General features: G+C 40.5%; 1 protein-coding gene across 1 annotated transcript in view; it reads left to right on the top strand.

Moving 5' to 3' along the window:
* The window catches only part of citb (citron rho-interacting serine/threonine kinase b), a 48,097-nt gene that overhangs the window by 12,673 nt on the left and 12,554 nt on the right, over positions 1–22,870 (top strand). Inside the window, 21 exon segments of the mRNA XM_085367881.1 lie at positions 155–325; positions 833–886; positions 1,033–1,086; positions 1,506–1,646; positions 2,921–3,046; positions 5,358–5,453; positions 5,680–5,796; positions 5,986–6,095; positions 6,327–6,501; positions 7,325–7,522; positions 7,630–7,683; positions 10,289–10,486; positions 15,170–15,363; positions 16,056–16,191; positions 16,280–16,384; positions 16,639–16,779; positions 17,065–17,184; positions 17,367–17,598; positions 17,738–17,896; positions 20,230–20,253; positions 22,421–22,591. Coding sequence (XP_085224007.1) covers positions 155–325; positions 833–886; positions 1,033–1,086; positions 1,506–1,646; positions 2,921–3,046; positions 5,358–5,453; positions 5,680–5,796; positions 5,986–6,095; positions 6,327–6,501; positions 7,325–7,522; positions 7,630–7,683; positions 10,289–10,486; positions 15,170–15,363; positions 16,056–16,191; positions 16,280–16,384; positions 16,639–16,779; positions 17,065–17,184; positions 17,367–17,598; positions 17,738–17,896; positions 20,230–20,253; positions 22,421–22,591 — 2,776 coding nt within the window.

Genomic DNA, 22,870 nt, shown 5'->3' with positions numbered 1-22,870 from the left:
AGATTCAAGTCTGAATTATGTGAGAGTACCTAATTTGGGTAGATGTGGTGTTGGGTCAGCATTTTGTGGGACTACTTGGACCCTTTGCTTAAATTTCTGTTTGTGTTCAGCTTCACTTATCCAGTCATCTAAGGTTTCTCTTACCTGTGTGTAGGAATATCATGCCCAGCTGGAGGAGATGCGAGTTTCCATTAGACAGCTGGAGGAGGACCTGTCTGCTGCCCGTCGCCGTAGCGACCTTTATGAGGCAGAACTGAAAGAGTCCCGCCAGGCCAGCGAAGAACTGAAGAGGAAAGCTGCAGAGTACCAGCACAGGATTCAGAAGGTCTGCACTGGAACTAAAGCTTTTAATGATTCAAAGGTTTTAGGAAGGCATCAAACTGTATGAACAGTTGTGGTCAGACGTTTGCATCATGGGCATGAATGTCATGGTATTGGGGTTTTTTGATGATTTCTTTGAAATGTTCTTTCTCCACATTGTTGAGCAGTGATTGTATGGCATACATCTGTAATGGCTAAAACACAAGAATTGGGTGCCTAAGTTTGTGGACTACATTTAAAGGCAGGTCAGTTACAGGAAACCAAACAATTGTGCAACTTTCTAAGGGGCATTAAACCAAATATTAGTGTGGGTGTGTGCATATATTTGAGCCTAATTTTGACCCTTAGTGGATTTGATGAATGCTATGTAAACTACTGAGCATACCTGTAATCTGGCTGTTGGCAATTATAGCGCTCACAGTGACAGAGCAACCACATGATCATGATTTGCAACTTCTCACTTTTCTAGTAAAGTAGTGATCATTTCTCTTCCTGACCTTCGTCTTCACAGGCCAAAGATCAAGGGAAAGCAGAAGGAGATGAGACGATCACCAAGTTGGAGAAGGTAGCTCATGAAGTTAATTTATTCGTGATAAAACTGTGTGATTGGTGAGGGTGAAAATTTATTCTAGGTAAAGACACTGAAGAGTTTAAATGACTTTAATGTGGGATAATATTTCCATATTAAAAGGATTTTTTCCCCCTTTTTAGACAAATACTGAACAGCATGTAAAGATCCAAGAGCTACAGGAAAAACTCACCAAGGTAAAATATTTTTGTTTAAAAGACCAATTAATAATTTATTTGAACTTGTATCCTAAATGGAAGAGATGCAGCAGTATTTTTGCACTTTGAGATGACTTTATAAACTTCATTACCCTTCCCAACCCCCTCCTTCCTCTCTCTGTCTCTTGATTAAACTTTGGTCTCTTGTCAGATGTAGGCTATTGCCAGGGAACGATTAAAGAGTTACTGATTAATAATCAACAGTCAAACAGTTTTGGCTACAATTGGCCTAAATCTGACACAATGCGAACTAAATGTGAAATAATTAACATGTAGCATGTAATTTTCTTAAGGATTTGGTATGAGCAATATAAAGTAGTTTATTTAAACGTAAGAAAGAGAGCAAAAGTTTGGTTATTCCTTCTAAATGTTTTCCATCTTTTCCTTGTAATTACTAGGCATTAAAAGCAAATGCTGAGGCTACTGACCTCCTTCAGACTACAAAACTGGCCAAAGAGCGCATGGAGCGGGATCTAGAGAGGCTCCAGAATAAGGAAGACTCCAGTGACAGCCTACGCAGACGTCTCCGTGAGACTGAGGTACACACACACAAACACTGCTGTCACAGACACTGTACACATGCACAAAGACTTTCATACATGCGTTCTGGGGTTTTTTCTTGCTATTCTGTGTTTTCAGTCATTCGTAGATTTGCACCGTCAAAATTTCTGTGTTAAAAGTCTTAAATAATCTGATAGAAGCACAAACCTGTTCTGTAATGAATCGTTGCTTGTCAGAGAGGTTTTGTTTTGGGATTTGATTATTTCCTGGTTGTCGGGATCTCCCCCCGCTGTCCAGTTCTTGTGAGTGACACCAGATTAAACTAGACAAAAATGTCTGAGCTCAACAAACATTTATTTTCTTTAGTTTAAGGTCTTCAGTCTGTATCCATTATGTAGCGACTGTGTGGTTTTGGACAGAAGGACATTTATTGTGATTGTTCCTGTGAAGCTAACCAGGCTGCCTATTACATTTTACTACATGATCACCGAGTGGCTGTTTCTGTATACAGTTTTATTCCAGGCCACATTCAGGTGACTGCCTTAACATCTTTTTTTTAAAGCAGCACATTCCTTTTTTAAGCCTTTTGTCCTGTTTTGACATAAAAATTTAAGGCTCTAAATCTGGATTGTTTGGACAAAATGATTAGTCCTTTAACAAAATTTTAATTCTAATTTAGATTTTATGAAGCAAATAAAAAATAAAACACTCCAGTATGCAGACAATCAGGCACCAGCAGCACATCTCTAGTTTTAGCATCATCTAAGTTTTAGTATCTTTCTGAGAGTACTAATCTGAATCTGAATGCACTGCTACGTCACACAACTGTCGTGATAAATTAATGACATAAATTAAATGACATAAATATGCAGTCATATAGAAGCTCTGTTTGTAGGGTCTTTTTGTTATGACCGTATCTTAGTACTTCTGTAAACAGCATAACTTAGAGTCAGAGAAAAGAGAATATGCAACAAGGTCAAATTTATACAGCTCCAAAGATCTCCTACACCTCCCAACATGAAAGGAAATGAGCTCTGTGGAACTTTAGTTGGGAGTAACTTGAAATAATGAGATATAAACACAGCAGAGATGCATCCCTAACAAGCCAACTGGGTGTGACCATTACAGTATGTCGCCAGTTCTTCCTTGAAGTGGAAATTTAAAGTTAATTGCTGTTCTTATAATTGTGTGTTATGTCTAGATAGCAAAAAAAGCACTGTTTTAGAGCATTAATTCTTTTGACTTGTGGATGAATTTGAAAAAATCATCGCTACGTTTTGTGCATAACTTTTGCTTGTTTTGTGTTATCCAGGATGGCAGGAAGACTCTTGAGAACCAGGTGAAGAGGCTCGAGATTGTTGAGCGCCGGGAGGCCAAACTGAAGGATGAAATCCAGAGCAAGGGCCAGCAGATTCAGCAGATGGCAGATAAGATTCTGGTAACCCACCTTTCATCTTTCAAGCAGAGCAAAATGAAGAAGGAGGTGTGAAATAAACAGAACTCATTGTCATCATTGCAAAAGAAATGCAAATTTACATCTAATATTTTTACATATGCAGTGCTCAGACACTCCACATTTTGTATTTTAATTGCCTTACAGCTGTGATACAACCAGGCCAGCGCTTTGAATCCGTTTACATCACCAGACTGTGTGTGATCAGATCTCTCTCTAACTTTTCCAATAGTTTTGTTGCACCTGTTATGAGAAATTACTCCTTTATTTCCATTGTTTTCTGCATTATCAGCGTCTGAACTGTGTGCCTGAGATGAAAGTATTAAGCATATCCACTCAGAGCTGACAAAACCGTTTCAAACAGACAGTTTAGAGGACTGTGAATCCTGAGCTTTTGACTCACAACGATTATAGGGAAATTAATATGAGCAAGCACAAAATACATGCAGCCATCTGAAAAAAAAAAAGGTTTTACAAGACTATTTGGTGTCCCGTGAAAAACTAAGAACACCTCGTACTATTCATATGAATTAACAGGGTGAGTGCATTTGCTGATAACCAAACGCATCATTAACATTAAGTGATGATCAGGAAGTGTGAGCACCTCCATAAAAGCAGTTTTTTGCCATGTTGCTGATCTGGATGATTCATGTGTTTATTGTCACAATGCCATAACAGTCCCCTGAGTGTGAATATTACGCAAATTCATATATTGTGCACTGCAGATTCACCTGAAATCAGACTGTGCAGTGCTCAGGAAAAAAACAAAACAAAAAGCTGACAGCACAATTTGAAAAAAGACTGATCACATAGGGAGTGTTGCAGCTGGAGAAACCACAAGACAGCTGAAACAATGTACTTTGGGCAGATGAGACCAAAGATGACGTTTGGCCATGATGCTCGACACCACGTTTGGCAAAAACCAAACACGGCATATCAGGACAAACACCATATACCAGCTGTCGAGCACGGCGGTGAGCAGTGATGATTTGGGCTTGCTTTGCACTTACAATGCAGACCAAGAACTCTGTGTGCCAAATTATTCTAGATTTGAATGTGAGCCCATTTCTCTGAAGCTAGGTAAATGGTAACTGGACTGGCTTTTCTACTCTACCTGAGTGCTCAAAGTGCTTTAACTCATTCACCCATTCACACAAGCACTTAAATAGTTTCTGTCTTTCTAACTGACATTCACACGCCAGTGGATGCATTGGAGACCAACTTGAGGTTAGTATCTTCCCAAGGATATTGGAGATGCAGACGGAAGCAGCCATTGATCAATACACCAACCTTCCCATTAGTAGACGACCTGCTCCACCTCCTGAGCTACAGCCACCCGTTGACCAAAACTTGTTCATGTAACAGGACAATGACGCCAAACACATCAGCAAATTTCTAAGAGAGAGGCTGAAAAAAACAGTCAAGGTTTAGTAATGATCTAGTCATGATCAATCTGATTGAAATGTTATACCTCAAGAGAGCAACGCCGTAAGGAAGAGTGGGCCAAAATTCAACCACAATGATCTGAAAGACATACAGAAAGTGATTATTTCAAGTTATTGCTGCTAAGGCTAGATCTATAAGGCACTAAATTATGGGCATGTTTTGTTGTGAAAACGTTCTGGTTCCCGTGTCTGCTTGTGACAATCAATAATAAAAGAAGTCCCTTTTAAAACTCTGAGAGAGTAACAAAGCTTCTCCATTTACTTTTGATTAAAAAGAAGTCATAGAAATTGACCTTTTGCAGCAGTGTGTGTGAGGTCCACCTGTGCATTCCCTGCTGCCTCTCAGCCAAAATCTGTGCTATTAATAAAGCCCAAAAAAGAGAGGAGCTGACGCTGGAATCATTGATATAAATGACTTTGTGTTACCTGAGCTCCTCTACATCCATAGTAACAAAGACAAGGAAATTTTACACTGTAATCATTGCATTTAATACTAATCTTTCTCCTATATTGTATGAGGGATTAAAAAACACCTGTGTGTTGGTGTTTGAATCTCTCGCTGACTACCAGAGACCACAATCAACCAGAGCAGAGCTAAATAAACAATTGTTATAATTATATCTGAAAGCTCTCAAAACCTGCTGGTGAGCAGCAGGAACCATCGCTTATTGTGATTAGGTGTTAGTGATTTTGAAGTCCTTTGCACTGCCTCTAACAAATGTATGAGTTGTGTTTTGTGATGAAATGCTTTATGCATTACCTTTATGCCAGAAATGATGGCTACTTTAGTGTTTGCGAGCATGGCTGCTGATGTCAACATGAAGCAAGTGACCTATTTGTATTTTGTGTAGGAGCTGGAGGAGAATTTGCGAGAGACTCAAACCACAGCCCAGCGCCTGGAGACTCACCTGAAACAGAAAGAGAAGCTCTACGAAGACAAGATAAAGGTTCGATTTATAAATATGTACACACAATCATATACGCAGACCCATTGGTTTGATGTAAAACACCATGCAGAAATGTCCTGATAAACTTGCTGGAAGTGCTCTGTCTAGTGGTCGTGCCTTAGCCGGGGTGCTGGGAAGAGCAGCAATATGTCATATTCAAATTCATATTTTACCCTGTTAAGTGATATCCCGGCTATGGGTCTGTGGGTTGCCTGGCATTGAGCAGGTGCTAGAGGCCCAGATGAAGGCGGACATGGCCGATAAGGAGATGCTGGAGTCCAGTCAGAGCAAATATGAGGAGGAGGTGCGGGAGAAGTGCAGCATCATCAGTGAACAGAAGGCGGTAAGAACTGACCAGCTTGGGAGCACTATTTCAGGCGTATTTTAATATTTATCACACTGACATAGATTCCATGTTTGGAATAATGATTGTATAATTAAAAAGCACAAAAATCACCCTTAATCCGATCCCAGGAAGACCAAACTAAATGTTTGTTAAGCGTATGTTATAGCTTACACATTTTCTTTTCAGACAATAAATGCAATGGACTCAAAGATGAACAGTCTGGAGCAGAGAATTGCTGAACTATCTGAGGCCAACAAACTAGCAGCTAACAGCAGTATCTATACCCAGAAAAACATGTAAGTACCCCAACACAAAGCATTGTTATTGTGCTCCATAATAACAATAAAATACAATAATAATACAATAGATACAAATACGCTTGTAAGCGTGTCCTTTTATTGTGTCAGGGCAGAGTGAAGCTGCAGCTTGTGCGCAATAATATCTGGAAGGTACTTAATTCTGACCTTGCCGTTGCTACATGGCCTTCTATTTAACCTTTTGCACATTTTGATGTTTTGTCTTGCCAGGAAAGCCCAAGAGGAGATGATCTCAGAGCTTCGCCAGCAGAAGTTCTACTTGGAGTCTCAGGCCGGGAAGCTGGAAGCTCAGAATGCCAAACTGGAAGAGCATCTAGAGAAAATGACTCAGCAAGAGCAAAGCAATAAGAGCCGCGTGCTGGAGCTGGAAACCAGGCTCCGAGAGGTGAGGAGACATTAGAACAGGTGCAGGATATCTCTGCTGATAGATGGTGGTGGATTTTCCAACTGTGTGACAACACTTTTCTTTGTATTTGCTCTGTTCCCTGTCTGTTTGTCACAGCACCATCCGCTTCATAGAGTCTTTTATTTATATGCTTTATTTTGTACATATGAAGTAATCTTAGTTAATAATATTATAGAGTATCTGCACAGATTTTTTTATCAAAGCATAAAAGGCATTTTTGAATATTAAATAGACGAAGCTGTGCAGTAAACCTCTTCCATCTGTGTTGATCTGGCTCCACATAAACACACTTGCGTGGAACTGTGTCCCCGAGTGTATATTGAGGAAATAATTATAGTGTAGTATATATATCGTGACCTCTTGGGGAAGCAGGTGGTGCATATAAAATAGTTGTTTGATGGTAATATATGGACTAGAGCTGCTAAGTTGGACATTGAAAAGGTAGGGACCATTTGATGTGCAGTGCATATTATGATATATGGAGTTTGGGATCCAGTAGCATCATTTAGGATACGTCCAGATGAACAGAATCAACTTTTTGGGATTTAGGATACAGGATATTTTCTGTAGTACTCCATTTATCTCCATAGTAGCTTGTAATTTGAATTTCCCCGGGCCATATAAGTCTCACTTGCTATTGTAAAGTCAGATGTTACAAAAAGTGAAGCCTAATAACTGAAGGCAGTCAGACATGTGTCAGGTGTAATGCTCTCACACCGAGGTGATGTCAGCATGTGTCTGACTGCGCTGGGGATGAATCGCCTCCTCCTCCTGATCCTGGTCTTTCTGTCTGCTTTTGTAGATTGGGCTGGAGCATGAGGAACAAAAGCTGGAGATTAAACGTCAGGTGACAGAGCTGACCCTTTCACTGCAAGAGCGTGAATCTCAGATCAGCAACCTGCAGGCAGCTCGCCATGCCCTGGAAAGCCAGCTGCAGCAGGCTAAGACCGAGCTGGAGGAGACCACTGCAGAGGCCGAGGAGGAGATAACTGTGCTCAGAGTAAGAGAAATGGAAAGGAAAAAAAGTAGCGAAGATGCTGTCTCATTGATGTTGTGTAATGTAGGCAGTAATATCTGTCCCTGCATCTCTCCTGTCATTCCTCCTAGGCACACAGAGATGAAATACAACGCAAATATGATGCCTTGAGAGACAGCTACGCGGTAAGCTGCTCACACCCTTATTTTTGTCGTTCACTCTTTACAGGAATAAACAGCTCTTCTGGCACCGAACACCAGCTGAATCATCGCACTAGAAGTAGCCTCGTTTCAGTCCATATGTGTTTTTGTCACTCTTGGATGAATTAAAATTTAAAATCATTTGACTCCGTGTCACTTTTAACACCTTCCCCGTTTCATCACGTTTGTCTACCTTGCTGGTGCTCTTTATGGAGATGTAAAGCTGACTGCATAAATGTGCATCCTTAAATATGAGCAGGTCTCCACCCTGTTTTCAAAACATTATGTTTCTGGTCAAAGTGAGAATTGTTATTCCAGACACAATTTTTACAGTAATATTAGACTAACTCTCAGAACTGTTTGTTGCTTTCATGGCACCATTGTGCGCATTAACACAGAAACTAAGTGAACCTCCACTAACCAAAGTTAGCCCTACTGAATCAGAAAATAATGCCCTCTATTCGGTGATCATTGCTATTTGGGAGCTCCAAATTTTTTTAGATTTATTTGCTTTACGTTGTTATGAATGAACATTTCCTGGTAACTCTTTGGTTTACTAACACAGGATCTTGTGACATGTGACTAACCTTGCGAAATTATGTTGTCATTTTTCAGGTATTTAGGTGCCGTCAAGTTTATGTAGCTTGAATAAATACCAAAACCGTCACAGTCTTCCTTTATCCCATTGCCCTACTTTTGAGATCCTCCCACTCACAAACTGTTCAGAAAGCGACAACCATAGATTTAGCTGGCCAGTAGTCAGGCAAGCACAGCCAAATTCAGCAACAAGCAGAGCTTGAAATGCCACTCTATTTTTTGCCCTGCTGACTTGCAGTGTTGGTTTAACCATTAGTCTGTGGAGCATTTTGGAGGAGAACAGGATATCTGGACAACTGTGAGCCAAAGTGTCATTTAATTTAGTGAGGTCTCCCGGAAATTATTAATGCATTATGGTGTGCGTTTTGTATTATGAGAGCATTGTGGCGACTAGTCACCGGATGTGGGAGCTCATGATGTTTTCACTGCTTTATGATCTTTTTTAAAAATCTGTATTCATTGAGGTTCATAGCATATCTTCACTTTTTTAACATTGTAGTTAATCAATTGTATATTATAGGATTATAGCTGAAGCCATCATGGGTGTGTTAGACTGCTGTGGGCAATGTTTAAAACTGATAAAGACTGCAAATTCATTGGATGTAGTTATATACAGTGGGGCAAAAAAGTATTTAGTCAGCCACCGATTGTGTAAGTTCCCCCACCTAAAATGATGACAGAGGTCAGTAATTTGCACCAGAGGTACACGTCAACTGTGAGAGACAGAATGTGAAAAAAAAATCCATGAATCCACATGGTAGGATTTGTAAAGAATTTATTCGTAAATCAGGGTGGAAAATAAGTATTTGGTCAATAACAAAAATACAACTCAATACTTTGTAACATAACCTTTGTTGGCAATAACAGAGGTCAAACGTTTACTATAGGTCTTTACCAGGTTTGCACACACAGTAGCTGGTATTTTGGCCCATTCCTCCATGCAGATCTTCTCGAGAGCAGTGATGTTTTGGGGCTGTCGCCGAGCAACACGGACTTTCAACTCCCGCCACAGAATTTCCATATCAGCGTTGCATTTACACTCTATAGCATTCACACTGCTCACTGAAAGAAAGATCCTCCTCTGTGTTTTGTAGCAGAGGTAAACAGTAAATGATATGTTAATTTTAATCAGTGAAAGTGTGTGACAGCCACAGATTTCACAAACAGCACTGAGCAGTTTGTATTCAGCAGCGTTGAGGATGCAGATCTAGATGTGATTTACCTTAGCTGTTTAAGTTGCTCTATAGATTTGGTTGACAGATGATTGGAATAAATTGCCAGATCACCGCTGCACTCATTCCACTGTTGACTTCTAGCCTTGCCTTAAGAATTTAGTCGCTGCTGTCAGTCCCCTGCCGAAAGGGAGCAGAAGCACTGAGTCAGTACAGAACAGGCAGCTAATTTATGTACTTAAAAGCTTTGCCTCTTCCCCCCTGCCACCTTGAAATTCTGTGTGGTCCCCTTGTTCCCACAAGAGCTGAGAATAAGGGGCTTTTAACAGACAGCCTCGTATAACCCTCATCTCTTTACAGTGTGCACTGTAGTCATGGCTGATTAAAGGAACAGACCGATGCTGATGAAATGATTATTCTCATTCTGAATGCTACTTGGGTTGAAACAGCAGCATAGAAAAATGATTACTGCATTACATCACTAACCCAGATATCTGCATCATATAATCATGCAGCAGTAGAGTTGAGATTGTGTGGGGTGTTAGGTCAGCTGTTATTGTGGAGGAGCAACGATCTGAGCATTATATGCACAACAGCACCAAAACTTTTTCTTATGTGCGAATTGTAAAATTAACATTTTTATTACTTTTCTCGAAAATCCAGGAATTCTGCTTTTACAGTGTAGGTACACACTGCCTTTGGAGCAACAAAAACACTGTGTAAAGTGTCACATTACAGGGGTACATTTTAGTTGCAGATGGATACTGTGTATGTATTCAGCCATTTAAATGTGAAATATGACTGTTCCCTTTACTCTGTAGGTGATCACAGACCTGGAGGAGCAGCTGACAACATTGACTCAGGAGAATGCAGAGCTTAACCGTCAGAACTTCTACCTGTCCAAGCAGCTGGATGAAGCCTCTGATGAGAGAGAAGATCGACTGCAGCTCAGCCAGGATGTGGACAGGCTGCGTCGGGAGGTGGCTGACCGTGAAATGCACCTTAACAACCAGAAACAGGTGCTGACTTCTGATGATGGTGTACAGTCCTAAAATGCAGATGGGTTTGTGAACCCTGAATAAAAACAGAAACTTAGTTACCAGAAAGCACACTGAACCTCTACTATTAGCCCAGAGAGATGTTTTAATCAGATTCAAGAGGCTTGTTGAATCTCTTGTTAGGGTTTCAGGTGTAAAATCTGAATAAAAATGCAACGATTTGCAATTCTCATAAACACATATTTCATTCACAGTTGGAACATAGGAATAAAGAAATGGTTTAAAATGAGAAAATTTTACATTTTAAGAAAAATAATCACTCATTATGAATTTGATAGCAGAATGCATATGTAAACACTGGGTCAGGAGGCATGTTTATCACTGTGTGGCATTCCCTCTTCTTTTAACATTAGCCTGTAAATCACTGCGAGCAGCTGCTGGACTTTTGAATGAGGAAACTCATCCAACTGTTGTGTGATGTAGGATCCTTTGCTCAGCGGTCCTGGGCCTACTTTGTTGTGTTGTTTGTTTCTTGAGCCCCAAATCTTTTCAAGCCTGTATTCAGCTTTTAGCACTGATGGTGCCTTTCCAGATGTCCAAAGACATAGGCAGTGATGCCCCCCATAATAAGCTGAATGGTCCCTCTCCTCTTAAATCTAGTTGATGTGGCGTCCATATTTTCCAAAAAGAATTTAAAAGTTGGGTTTGTCTCACCACAGAACAGCTTTTCACTTTGCCTCAGTCTATTTTAAATGAGCTTTGGACCAGAAAGGAGAACATTTGTGGAAGTGTTTCAGAATCATGTCTTTTTTTAATGGTAAATGGACTCATTCTTATATAGCACTTTTCTACTCAATCTGAGCACTTCCATAAGGAAGCTTCCTATCTAACGTTCACATACATTTATATTCTGATGGACGCATCTGAGAGCAACATGGGGTTAGTATATTGCCCAAGGATATGTGCCAGACGCACGATCTGATATCCTCGTGTTGGTGTTCTTCCCACATCATCATAATAAATGTTGTTCCAGGTTCAACATTGCAAGTGACCAATCACATTGTTGTGACATCATACGTTTGTGACTTCGGAAAAAAACGCATTAAACAAAAAATCTACTTAACTTGCGAGAAACCGCCTCCGTCCGCCGATCCAGCAATTTGAATTCTTTGCACTTCATACTGTTCTTTAATAAACGGGAGGCATTATACATATTGTCCTTGCAACATTGGAATTTCATAAATGAATGAATCGCTTAGCTTGCAAAAGTATGACGTCAAACAATGTGATTGGTCACTTGCAGTGTTGAACCTGGAACAACATTTATTATGATGATGTGGGAACAACACCAACACGACGATATCACCAACCTTCTGTTTGGTAGGTGATCTGCTCTACTCCCCGAGCTACAGCCTCCCCTAATGCTGTTTCTTGTGAGGGCCCAGAGATCGCAGGCATCCAATATTAACTTTTGGCCTTGTTCCTTGTCCTCAGAGGTTTCTTCATATTCTAAGAATCTTTTGATGATATTATGTGCTGCAGATTATTCAGGAGAAATTGTTGCATAGCTTTTTGCAGATTGATGTCTCTAAGATGATCTTTTCGTACCCAGTTTTGTTTTGACCTGTTGCTAATTAACCTAAATACTTGCAAAATGTTTAATTTTAGTACCACTTGCATTTTTTCCAATGTTTTATTGCCCCCATCTCAACTTTGAAATAGCTGTTTCCATCAAATTCAAAATGAGCTATGATCTTTCATGAACTAGCAATACATCTCAGTTAAAACATTTGATATATTTTCTGTGTTCTGTTGTGAATGAAATCACAGTATGCTGTTTTCATTTACATTTTACACAGACTGGATTTTCCTTTGGTGCTGGCAAAATTGTTATATGCAGGAACAATCCAGCTGGTATTTTTTATTACTTACCAGCAGATTTATTAGCTTCTGACACTGAATTTCCTGCTCAAAAGAAAAAGTTAGGCAGGTTCAAATCAAATAACTGTTTACTAAGCTCAGGTCAGTAACAGGAAGTCTGTCAGAGAAGGCGTGAGCATCAGATGAAGAGCAGCAAGCAAAACTACATGTACAGACAGGAACACTGTATTAAGCACAGGGAACACTACACAACAATAACATGACAACCAGATGTGAAATAAAAATAGATTTTACTGCAAAGCAAGAGCACGAATCAGATAAGCGAGAAAGAAAAACACAAGCAAAACTCAGATAAAGTGTGAAGTCTGCATTCATTCTCGATATCATTTTGCACGGGCTGCCAGTCATTCAGCAAATAAACACATAAAGAGTTGACATCTGAACCCAGCATTTAGAGTCACAGTGCTTACCACTCCGCCAACATGCCACCGCTTTTGTGTGGCAGTTGTTTCTGCATGAAAGTTGAAGTCTGTGAGAAAACATCATTTTCTGTTTTCTAAAACACTTGTATTCCTTCCTCTTATTCAAGTTTCTTCACCCTGCCCACTTCCCACTCACAGTCAGACAGGAGCTTTTCACTTACGCTCACATTATTTGATATCTCCACAACACCTGTGACAGGTGACCTAGACATCTCTCCCAGCTCCGAGAGTGCCAAGTGTAAATCAGGCAGCCGAAACACTGGAATAATTTTATTATTGTTATGCGTCGTATTCTCAACGCAGTGAGAATGAGAGATGGAGAGAAAGAGAGGGAGAGAGGAGGCTGTGTGATGGTGTGTTGCCCCTGTGGGAGGATTTGTGTGTGGGTGTCCAGTAGCGCTCTCAGTCCTGCTGGTTGTGTAACCACCGATGGAAGTCATAGACGAGGGATGGGGTGGTGTGTGGGAGGGATGTGTCATCCCCATCACTCCCAGGTCGTGTCAGCTGTGGAAGCATTGGACTTCAGAGGGCCGTGGTGTTGCTGCAGCACCGGCAGAGGCTATATTTGTCTCCCCATGCTTTGTCTAAAGGAGTCTGTTGTAAGACATTAAACATGGAGCTTTGTGTAGGCCTGGTGAAAAATATATGAAAACATTCCGAGGCATGAAAATAACTCCAGGTTCAAATAGTCATTTACATGGAACGTTAGTTGTCAGACTTCATGTATATTATTTAAACAGTTTGTGAGCCCCTGGCTCTAGCATTGTGGTTTCTTTTTAACAGATTGTGACTGACAATGCCATGAAAACATTTTTACTTTTTGACTTCTTAGTTTTTTGCATATTTGTTACACCTACATTTTTCAGATCATCAAACAGTTTTTGATACCCAGTGCCCGATGGGTGACGTGATACCCACGTTTGTGAATATGATAACTCAAGAACAAGGCAAATTACGATTTTCCAATTGATACCGTTGGTGCACCTACACCTGTTTAAGATCGCCCTAAATGATGTCAATCTGATTAACCCTCTCAGGCTCAAATTAAACTTTTTGTTGCTAATGCACAACCAAGTCCTGCAGTGGTACTTCTGAGTAAAAAAAAAAAACACATAAAATATGTATGTGGGGTAATCAGGTTGTTAGTTTTTAACTGTTGCAAATCGGCAACGCCTGCCTCGAGAGGGTTAATGTCTGGACTTTGATTAGGCCAATCTAAAGCCTTCATTTAGTTTTGGGTTTTGAGTCATTCAGTAGGTGGACTTGCTGGTGTGCTTCGGATCATTGTCCTGCTATGTGAACCAAGTGTGCTTGAGGTTCAGAGCGTGAACTGATGGCCATTCATTCTCCATAAGACTTTTATGGTAGAGAGCAGCATTCATGCTTCTGCTCTTTACTGTAATTGAATACAGACCTGGATGGAGTATTTAATTACAACCGTACAGGTCCTAAAGCAGCAAAACAGCCCCAGACTATCACGCTACCACCACCAGGAGGTAGTGTAGGAGTGATGTTCTGTGAAATGCTCTGTTATTTTTATGCCAGAGTCAAACCTTCCTAAAAACATCAACTTTTGTCTCATAAGTCCAAAGGTTTTAGAGATCATCACATGTTTTTGGCAAATGTGAGACGAGCGTTTGTGTCCTGTTTGGTCAGAAGTGGTTTTCTCTGTGGAACGCTCCCATGCATACTTTGCTGAACCTTAACTGAAGCGAGTGAGACCTGCTGTTCTTTAGCTATGGTGTTTGGATCTTTTGTGACCTCCTGGATGAGAATCGCTCTCACAGTGGTTCACTGGAGTCCTAAAGCATTAGAAAGGCTTTGTAAACCTTTCTAAGCTGACAGATTTCAGTTACTTTGTTTGACTTTAAGTGATTTCTTGATTCAACAGCTCTGGCAGTAATCAGACCTGGGTGGGGCCAGTGAAATTGAATGCAGCTGTCCAACAGATGTGATTAGTCACAGTTAATTCATGATTTAACAGGGAGGGGCAATTACTTTCTCCAGGTAGGATTGGATAGCTTTTTTTCCCCATAGTAAATAAAGCATTCTTACTAGAGTTGCTTTCCCACAGTCCTACAGGTTAAACAATTTTTATTTATCTTAATTGGTGCATCCACTCTGTTAATTGATTAATTCTTAAACAAGCCATTTTGACTCTTGTCAACTTTCTTGTGATTGGCAGCCTCTTGTAAACAGAAGGGTTGAACAGTGGGTGGGCGTGGCTTCTGGTTTCGAAAAAACAGAACTGTGTGCCTGGGCTGAACATTTTAAAGATGTGCCCTCTTGACGACCTCAAACAGATCAAAAACAGTCTGAAACATTCTCATCTGTTCACCAGAATCTTGAGACTCTGAAGACCACGTGTACCATGCTGGAGGAACAGGTCATGGAGCTGGAGACTATGAATGATGAACTGCTGGAGAAGGAGAGACAGTGGGATGCCTGGAGGGCAACACTGGAGGAGGAGAAGAACCAGGCTGAGCGGAGGACCAGAGAGATCCAGAGACTCTTAGACACTGAAAAACAGAATAGGTGACCACCACAAGATGTATCACTGTAACTGTGGGTGTTAACTAATGAATCCTAAATAGCCAAAATGTTTTCCTCAATGTTCTGTTTCTATTTTGCTTGTAATTTTCTTGCTACTATGAAAACAGTCTACAGCACATTAACTTATATTCAGTGCACCTATAGTTGCCTCAAAGAAACGTTAGTATATTTATTTCTGCACATTGCAATAGTCCAGTTATGTAATCTTGCCACAAGACCTTTAAGGAGGCTTATGAGTTTCTTATTTCATCAGCAGAGAAAACTATTTTTGCTCTAAATGTTTCTCTTGCTATCAGTGTTGGATAAAGCTCCCTTCGCCTACACGCACTGGATTCGACAGGCTTTGCCGTATTGTCTAGGGTCTGTCAAAGCAGGAATTCTAGGTAAAATATGAAATGATTTTCTGAGTTGCCTGGAACAGTGGAAAGTGAAGAAAATTAGGTAAACTTTAAAGCATTCAAAAACTGAAATTACATTTTTAGTGGTGTGTTTTCCTCTATCCAGAACCACGCGACTTTACCCCAAACAAACCAATGAGTGAAACAGCAATATGAACATTACGAAATACTTTAGTCAGTTTGTTTCAAAGAGCCTGTAAACACATAATAGATGAACTTGAAGAGCACGCACTCGAAGGCTGAAAAATAACTGGCACTAACTTTTCTCCGATCTAGGCTCCGTGCGGAGCAGCGCAGCACCGAGTCTCGGCAGGCTGTGGAACAGGCAGTTAAAGAGCACAAAGCTGAGATCCTGGCCCTGCAGCAGGCCCTCAAAGACCAGAAACTCAAAGCCGAGAGCCTTGCAGACACTGTACGCATTTTCACACTCCTGAATAACATCTGTTAAGTTTTGTGTAGTTAGCAGATGTTGCGGCAAACTCTTCCTTTTCATTCCTCAGCTCAACGATCTGGAGAAGAAGCATGCCATGCTGGAGATGAATGCCCGCAGTTTGCAGCAAAAACTGGAGAGTGAGAGAGAGCTGAAGCAGAGGCTGCTGGAAGAGGCACAGTGTTTCATTATTTTCACAGAGCCACTGATCTGATCATTTTATTACACTTTTATTACAGACATATGGTCAAAACCGGAAAATAAATCGGTTCTATTTTTCAGAAATTCTTAGCAGTAATAATAATAAACCTTTCTGTATGAAACCACGCTGAAAGGTATAGCAATCAGTAAAAGCAATCAGTTGTAAGAAGTGTGTGTGGCTTAGTAAAGACATTCAGAGGGTGATGTAAAGGTGCTTTACCTCCACAGCAAGAGAAGCTGCAACAGCAGATGGATGCCCAGAAGACCCACATATTTCGTCTGACCCAGGGGCTGCAGGACGCTTTGGACCAGACTGACCTGTTGAAAACTGAAAGGACTGACCTGGAATACCAGCTGGAGAACATCCAGGTGCTGCTACACACATACATGCACACGCCTACTAAAGACAAATGAAAAAAACCCACACATGTAGGAACCATGTGAGTTTTAAATCACTGCAGGTACATGTACGTTGCTGGACTGTGTCATTTTCAGTCTTGTTTCTCCCCCACTGTTCTGAGCCACACGTATGTGCACACACACTATTTGTTTTACAGCACACAACTCCCTCCCCTACTTTCTGTCTCTGTCAACCTCTCTGTATGAAATGAAGTACTTGAGAAGAAATTCATGGCAGTAGTGATGTTCACTTAGCTCCACCTGCAGGCTGTATACTCTCATGAGAAGGTGAAAATGGAGGGAACCATTACCCAGCAGACTAAGCTCATAGACTTCCTCCAGGCCCAGGCACATGGTGGCTCCAAGAAGAAAAAGGTCAGATGGGATTAAATATCTCTCTCTCTCTCTCTACATATATAGATATAGATATAGATATATATAGATATACAGATATATATAGATATACAATAATTTCTTATCTTTCTATTTCTTTTTGTTCATTTATGGGCTCATTTCTTGTGTTTCTCCCTGTTTGTGTTTGCTTGTGTGTGTCTCAGGGTCTCTTTGGACGTCGTCGGGAGGACCTGTTGGCCGCCATGGCTGCTCAGGCTCAGACTCAGGGTCAGACTCAGACTCAAGGCCAGGCTTCCCCTGTGCCTGCCATCCAGCCGGTGCCTCTGCAGTACAGCGACATGAAGGCAGCTCTAGACAAAGAACGTTCTCGTTGCACAGAGTTAGAAGATGCTCTGCAGAAAATGAGAGCAGAACTGCGAGCACTGAGAGAAGAAGGTGAGACTGCCCTGCACCAATCTGTGGACTCCAATTTACACTCTGTTGTTCATTTATAATCATCAGTAGAAACTTGAACTAAGAATTTTTTTAAATTTTACTCAAAACAAAATACTCAAAGTCAGTCTTTCCAACCCAGCTCTGCAGTATAAGGACCACGGAAGTTCTACAAACCCAGCCACAGCTCGGCAACAGATAATTATGTCTGCCATGGTGAAGTCTCCTGAGCACCAGCAGGGCCCCACCAGCCTTGCACCCTCCAACTCTGGACGGAGGAAGGACACTCCCACACCTGAGGGTAAGGGAAGGGTGATTTTCATAGTAGCTCAGTGTGTTTTTTTTTAATCCAATGGCACAAACATGCAGGCTCACAGGAGATGCATAGAGGAGAGTGAGGTAAGATGAGCCGGCAGGTTTGTTATCTCATTTAGGCAACCATTCATAATTTTTGTCATGTGACTTTTTCTTCTTTTTTACCTTGCTGTGTAAGGAAGAACTATTTAAGAAGACGTGTAAACAGCTCAAGTCAAAGCCTTTTTTGGCAGCTCAGTTGATCAAGTTCAATCAGATGTACTGTGTAGAAACATGTGAAGAAGTCAGTAAAGTGCTCTAGTTTACTCTAGTATAAGTCTGATAAACACTGTGGTTGTGGCGTAACATGGGAAAGAGCCTTTGTGGTAAGCTGTGCTTACATCAAGTGAGATATTTGAGGTTTAAACTCGTTTCCATCATACCAGTGAGCAGATATTGTTCTCATTTTAGACGCGCTGTAGCCCGAGCACTATCATGCAGCATAATTATAGAAGAAAAAGAAACACAGGTCCCCTGCACCGCTATTCTTCAAACCTAGACCTCTGTATTCGGGATGCAACGATACCAATTTTTTCAAACTGATACGATACCGATACTTGGATCTGAGTAATTGCCGATACAGAGTACAAAAAACAATACTTCTACCACACACACACACACACACACACACACACACACAAATGCAATGAATTGGAAGACAGGTTTTATTTTATTCTCTGCCGATAAAAAATTAAATCTTAATAAAAAAGACCACAAAAAAATTTCAAGTGAAAAATAAGCACTTCTGTTAAATTATTGCAGAGTCTCCACATTGTAATTTAACAAAATATCACTGAACTATTGACACTGTCTCGAGCTTTCAGAATAATAAATAAACACTTCTGTTTGGAATAAAATAAATACAAATTAGGTTTGAGAATAAAATAAACTTTTAAATTATTGCAGAGTGTCCATATTGTAAACAAACAAACAAAATAACGAAAGTATTTGGCATTGACAAATAAACTCCTCATCTGCCCGTGGCTCATCAGTCCACTGTGCCGTTAAACCGAGGACTGACATCGCGCACACACTGATTGTCTTTACCTCTTTACAAAGTTTTGACACCATTATCTCCCTGATGTATGGGCGGCTGGGAATTTCATATCGCAGCTCGAGTATGCTGAGAAGACGATGCAATCCTATGTTTTCCACGACCGGCATTGGCTGGTCATCCAGAGCGATAAAATGAGTCAGAGCCTCTGTTATTTTAACTGCCCGTGGATTTTCTCTTGACATTTTTCATCGCTTTTCCAAAACCTGAGTTAAAGTTGGCTGTTCCGGTCCACACTGCTGACATTTTGTTTAGCCTGGCTACAGCAGCCTCCAGTTTCTCTTTTTTATCTGGAGCCGCCAGTCTCACTCGCCTAACCCTGTGCCTGCTTAGCGCGGGATGTCCCCCTAGTGGCCAATCTAAAAAACTACAACAGAAATGACAAGCCACCCTCTGATTAATGAAATAAGTTGGTATCGGTTCATGGTATCAGTTAACTTTTATGAGTACGAGTACACACATATTTTACAGTATCGGCCCTGATACCCGATACCAGTATCGGTATCGGTGCATCCCTACTCTGCATGAAGTATCTGCAGAAGTATACAGTATTGCATGCAGCAAGATTCTGAGCTCCTAGTGCTTGTTCTTGTTTGCTATTTTGAATAATGGTCAGCACAGCAGGTGCAGTGGTTAGCACTGTCGCTTCACAGCAAGAAAGGACTTGATTTGGGCCCCCATGCATGGAGCCCGCATGTTCTCCTTGTGTCTGTGTGGGTTTCCTCTGAGCAATCTGTTGTCCTCCTACAGTCCAAAGACATGCCGTATACTTTAACTGGTAATTTTAATTGGATGTAGAAGTATATAGAATAAAGCATTGTATCAATGTGTCTTGTTGTCACATTGATACAGTTCAGGCAGTTTTCTTCATACCTCAGAACTGTGGACAAGTTGTACTAGTATTTATTTCATTATCACCAATAATATGAGTAGAATTGGGGATTTGATTATTTAATTATTCGTTTTTTGTAACTATATTTTTCAGACAGCTGTTAAATCTTCTTACAGTCACACTAGATCAATTTTGGGGGTTGTCTTGATCCCAAAGACCAATCGTTTTTTGGTTGTCTATTTAAGTGAGGCACAACTGATAGGTATCATATGACTTGAGTGCAAAATGGCTTATCTCTTAGCTGACTCTCCTCTACTGCCTCTGCAGCACACACCTCACATTCAAAGGTTGATTTTTGAAGCTCTTACTGTCTCTTCTTTCACACACCTTTCAGAGGGAAGGAGGGTCACTTTTGAAAGTAAGTCATCCAAATTCATGGTTTCTGCAGCTTGGTCTCTTATCTCTCCTCTACGTTGCTACATCCACATCTTTGACAGGCCAGATTTTAAAAGCTCTGCACTTTTATAGTATAAAATGTCAGATCTAAACAGGTTTGTCAGATGAGGCTGAAGAACCTTCAGTGCAGAGCTTTAGAAATCTGAAGCATTTTATCTTGGTTGCTGAAGCGTGTGATTTGCAGAAGCCTTCTACTTTATTTAACTCACTTTATTTCCACCTCAAATTCACATCATATACACAAATGTACCATATTAAAAATTCTGCAATGCAAAAACCGCTGTATGCACTTTAAACCCACACTCTGATCTAAAGGTATTATCTAGCCATTTTGTTAGTCAAGGTTACAACAAGAAAAGAAAAGTCTCATATCTACGTTTTATGTCATAGTGACCTGGTAGTCAAAAACAGAAACAACAGAAGCAAGAAAGGAAAGAAAGAAAAAGATGTACAGCTGTCAGTTACAATAGCAAATCTGATGGACACAAACAGCTTTGAGGCCTTGGGGAACAGACACAGGATCCCTGAGAGCGTCCTGTGTCAGATCCTTTGGGTTCTCTCTGGGATGCCGGATGAGATAACTGTGAATCTGACTTGTTCAGCACCTTTGGCTCATTGTTGTGTTCCTCAAGCTGTTCCTAAACAACTTTGCAGTCTGGGGGAAGGCCATTGCTGTCAGTGGGTGCCATTGCCAATGGGCAGGTGTATTTAGTTTGTAACAGCGCTTACCTTGGAGGTTTAACATCCGCATGAATGCCAGCTGCACAGCAGTTTGAACACTAATGTATGTGTTTCATGCAAGAGGACTAAAGAAGATGACCAAGTTATTATGATTTATTTTAAGTTGCTAGCTCTAATCATAAACAAGTGTAAAATGTACAGATTTTCAAAGTGCTTTTAAGAACTCGTTAATATAGATCAAAATCAAAAAGTGAAGTGATGCAGTTAAAATAAAAAGAACATAAATGCTGAACAGTGTGAACGGTATTACAAGTAAAATAAATAAACACGGAAATAGATAAGTCCATAAAGAAGTGATAAGAAGATAAAACACTTTGATCAGTTTTCTGTAAATGTACGTTTGTAATGTAATCTAGATGTAAATGAAAGGTGAGTTTGCGAACGTCAGCTCCTTTGTTAGAGAACAGTTAAGGGCTCTGATCAGAGGAACAACCCAGCAGCTCGGTTCCTTGGGTCTGACTGTAAATTTATAACACAGGTAAAAGCGTGGCACAAGTTTAAAATCAGCTGAAATAGCTGGATAAAATAGCTAGTATGCAGTAGCAAAACTGAGAGTGATATAGTGTTGTCTCTTTGATTTTGTTAAAAGCCTGGCAGCTGAGTTTAGGACAGACTGGAGGCGGGGGGAAAAGACCAAGGCTTTACATTTTAGCTTAAGTCCAATTAGACTGTAATTTGCCTCCATTCCCCTGCTATTACAATAAAGGTCTAAACAACAACAGCACTATGTGATGCTAGGATTTCGGAGCTTATACGCATCTATTAGTGAGATATGGCTCTATTGATTATTCCATTCTACTATGATTTACTCACTGATTTGGTCTCTTTCATACTTTTCTCATGCAACATCACATTAAGGTAGTTTTGTATGAGAAAAATACAAACGGGGCCATATTCATCAGTAACTTAACAACAATATTCAATAGATACATGAAATAAAGTGCTCACGTTTTTCTTTCTTTCCATGTTGGTTGTACACACAAGATTTGTAAATTTCATACTGATTGACATTATTATATCAATAAGCGTGATCGTTTTGTTGCCATAATAATGACGTGAAATTTTTCAACCATCTTTAATGCAGAATGCAGTTCGCTGATGCTGACTGGATAATGCCTTTAAAATGCTGCAGTGTGTGGGCACAAGCAGAGGGACTGACAAAATGAAGAATCTGTTTCAAGCATTTCCGTCTTCAGAGTACTTGCATTAATGCATTTTGCCAAACATGTACCACTCCTTTTGGAAAGCTTTTGTTTTTTTTTTGTTGAACTGATCTCATAGATGGTATGGCATGATGCACTGAGGTTTTAAAGCGATGGATGTACCTGACAGAGTAAGACATGCTGGCGCTGCCTGCCCTGACTGTGTTCCCTGCTGACTGTATTCAGAGTATAGCCGTCGCTTGAAGGACAGTCAGAGAGACAGAGAGAGGGAGAGAGAGAGGGTGATGCACCACAACACGCCTCACCGCTTCACAGTGGGACTCAACATGAGAGCTGCCAAGTGTACCGTGTGCTTGGATACTGTGCACTTTGGTCGTCAGGCAGCTACCTGTCTTGGTAAGTTACAGTTGTGCTCACAAGGACTATCAACTAGACAGTGATGTATACCTTCACATAAACCATATTTTAACTTCTTGCTATATTACATTTTTCCACACATTTTCTGAAAGCATGCCTCATACTGTCAGAACTCTACACACAAATCAAAAAACACACACACAATGTGCAGAACTCTTCAATTCTCCTGCAAAATGAAACTTTACATTCAAAACAATGTAAATGGAATTTTGTTTTCAAATGACACATGAATAGACATTTATAAGAACCAGTTGAACA

The sequence above is a fragment of the Diplotaxodon limnothrissa genome, linkage group LG12, assembly GCF_057381915.1.
Source record: "Diplotaxodon limnothrissa isolate DT_005_m linkage group LG12, D_limnothrissa_male_GT1.1, whole genome shotgun sequence".
NCBI classification, from domain to species: Eukaryota; Metazoa; Chordata; class Actinopteri; order Cichliformes; family Cichlidae; genus Diplotaxodon; species Diplotaxodon limnothrissa.
This window is presented reverse-complemented; position numbering and strand designations above follow the sequence as displayed.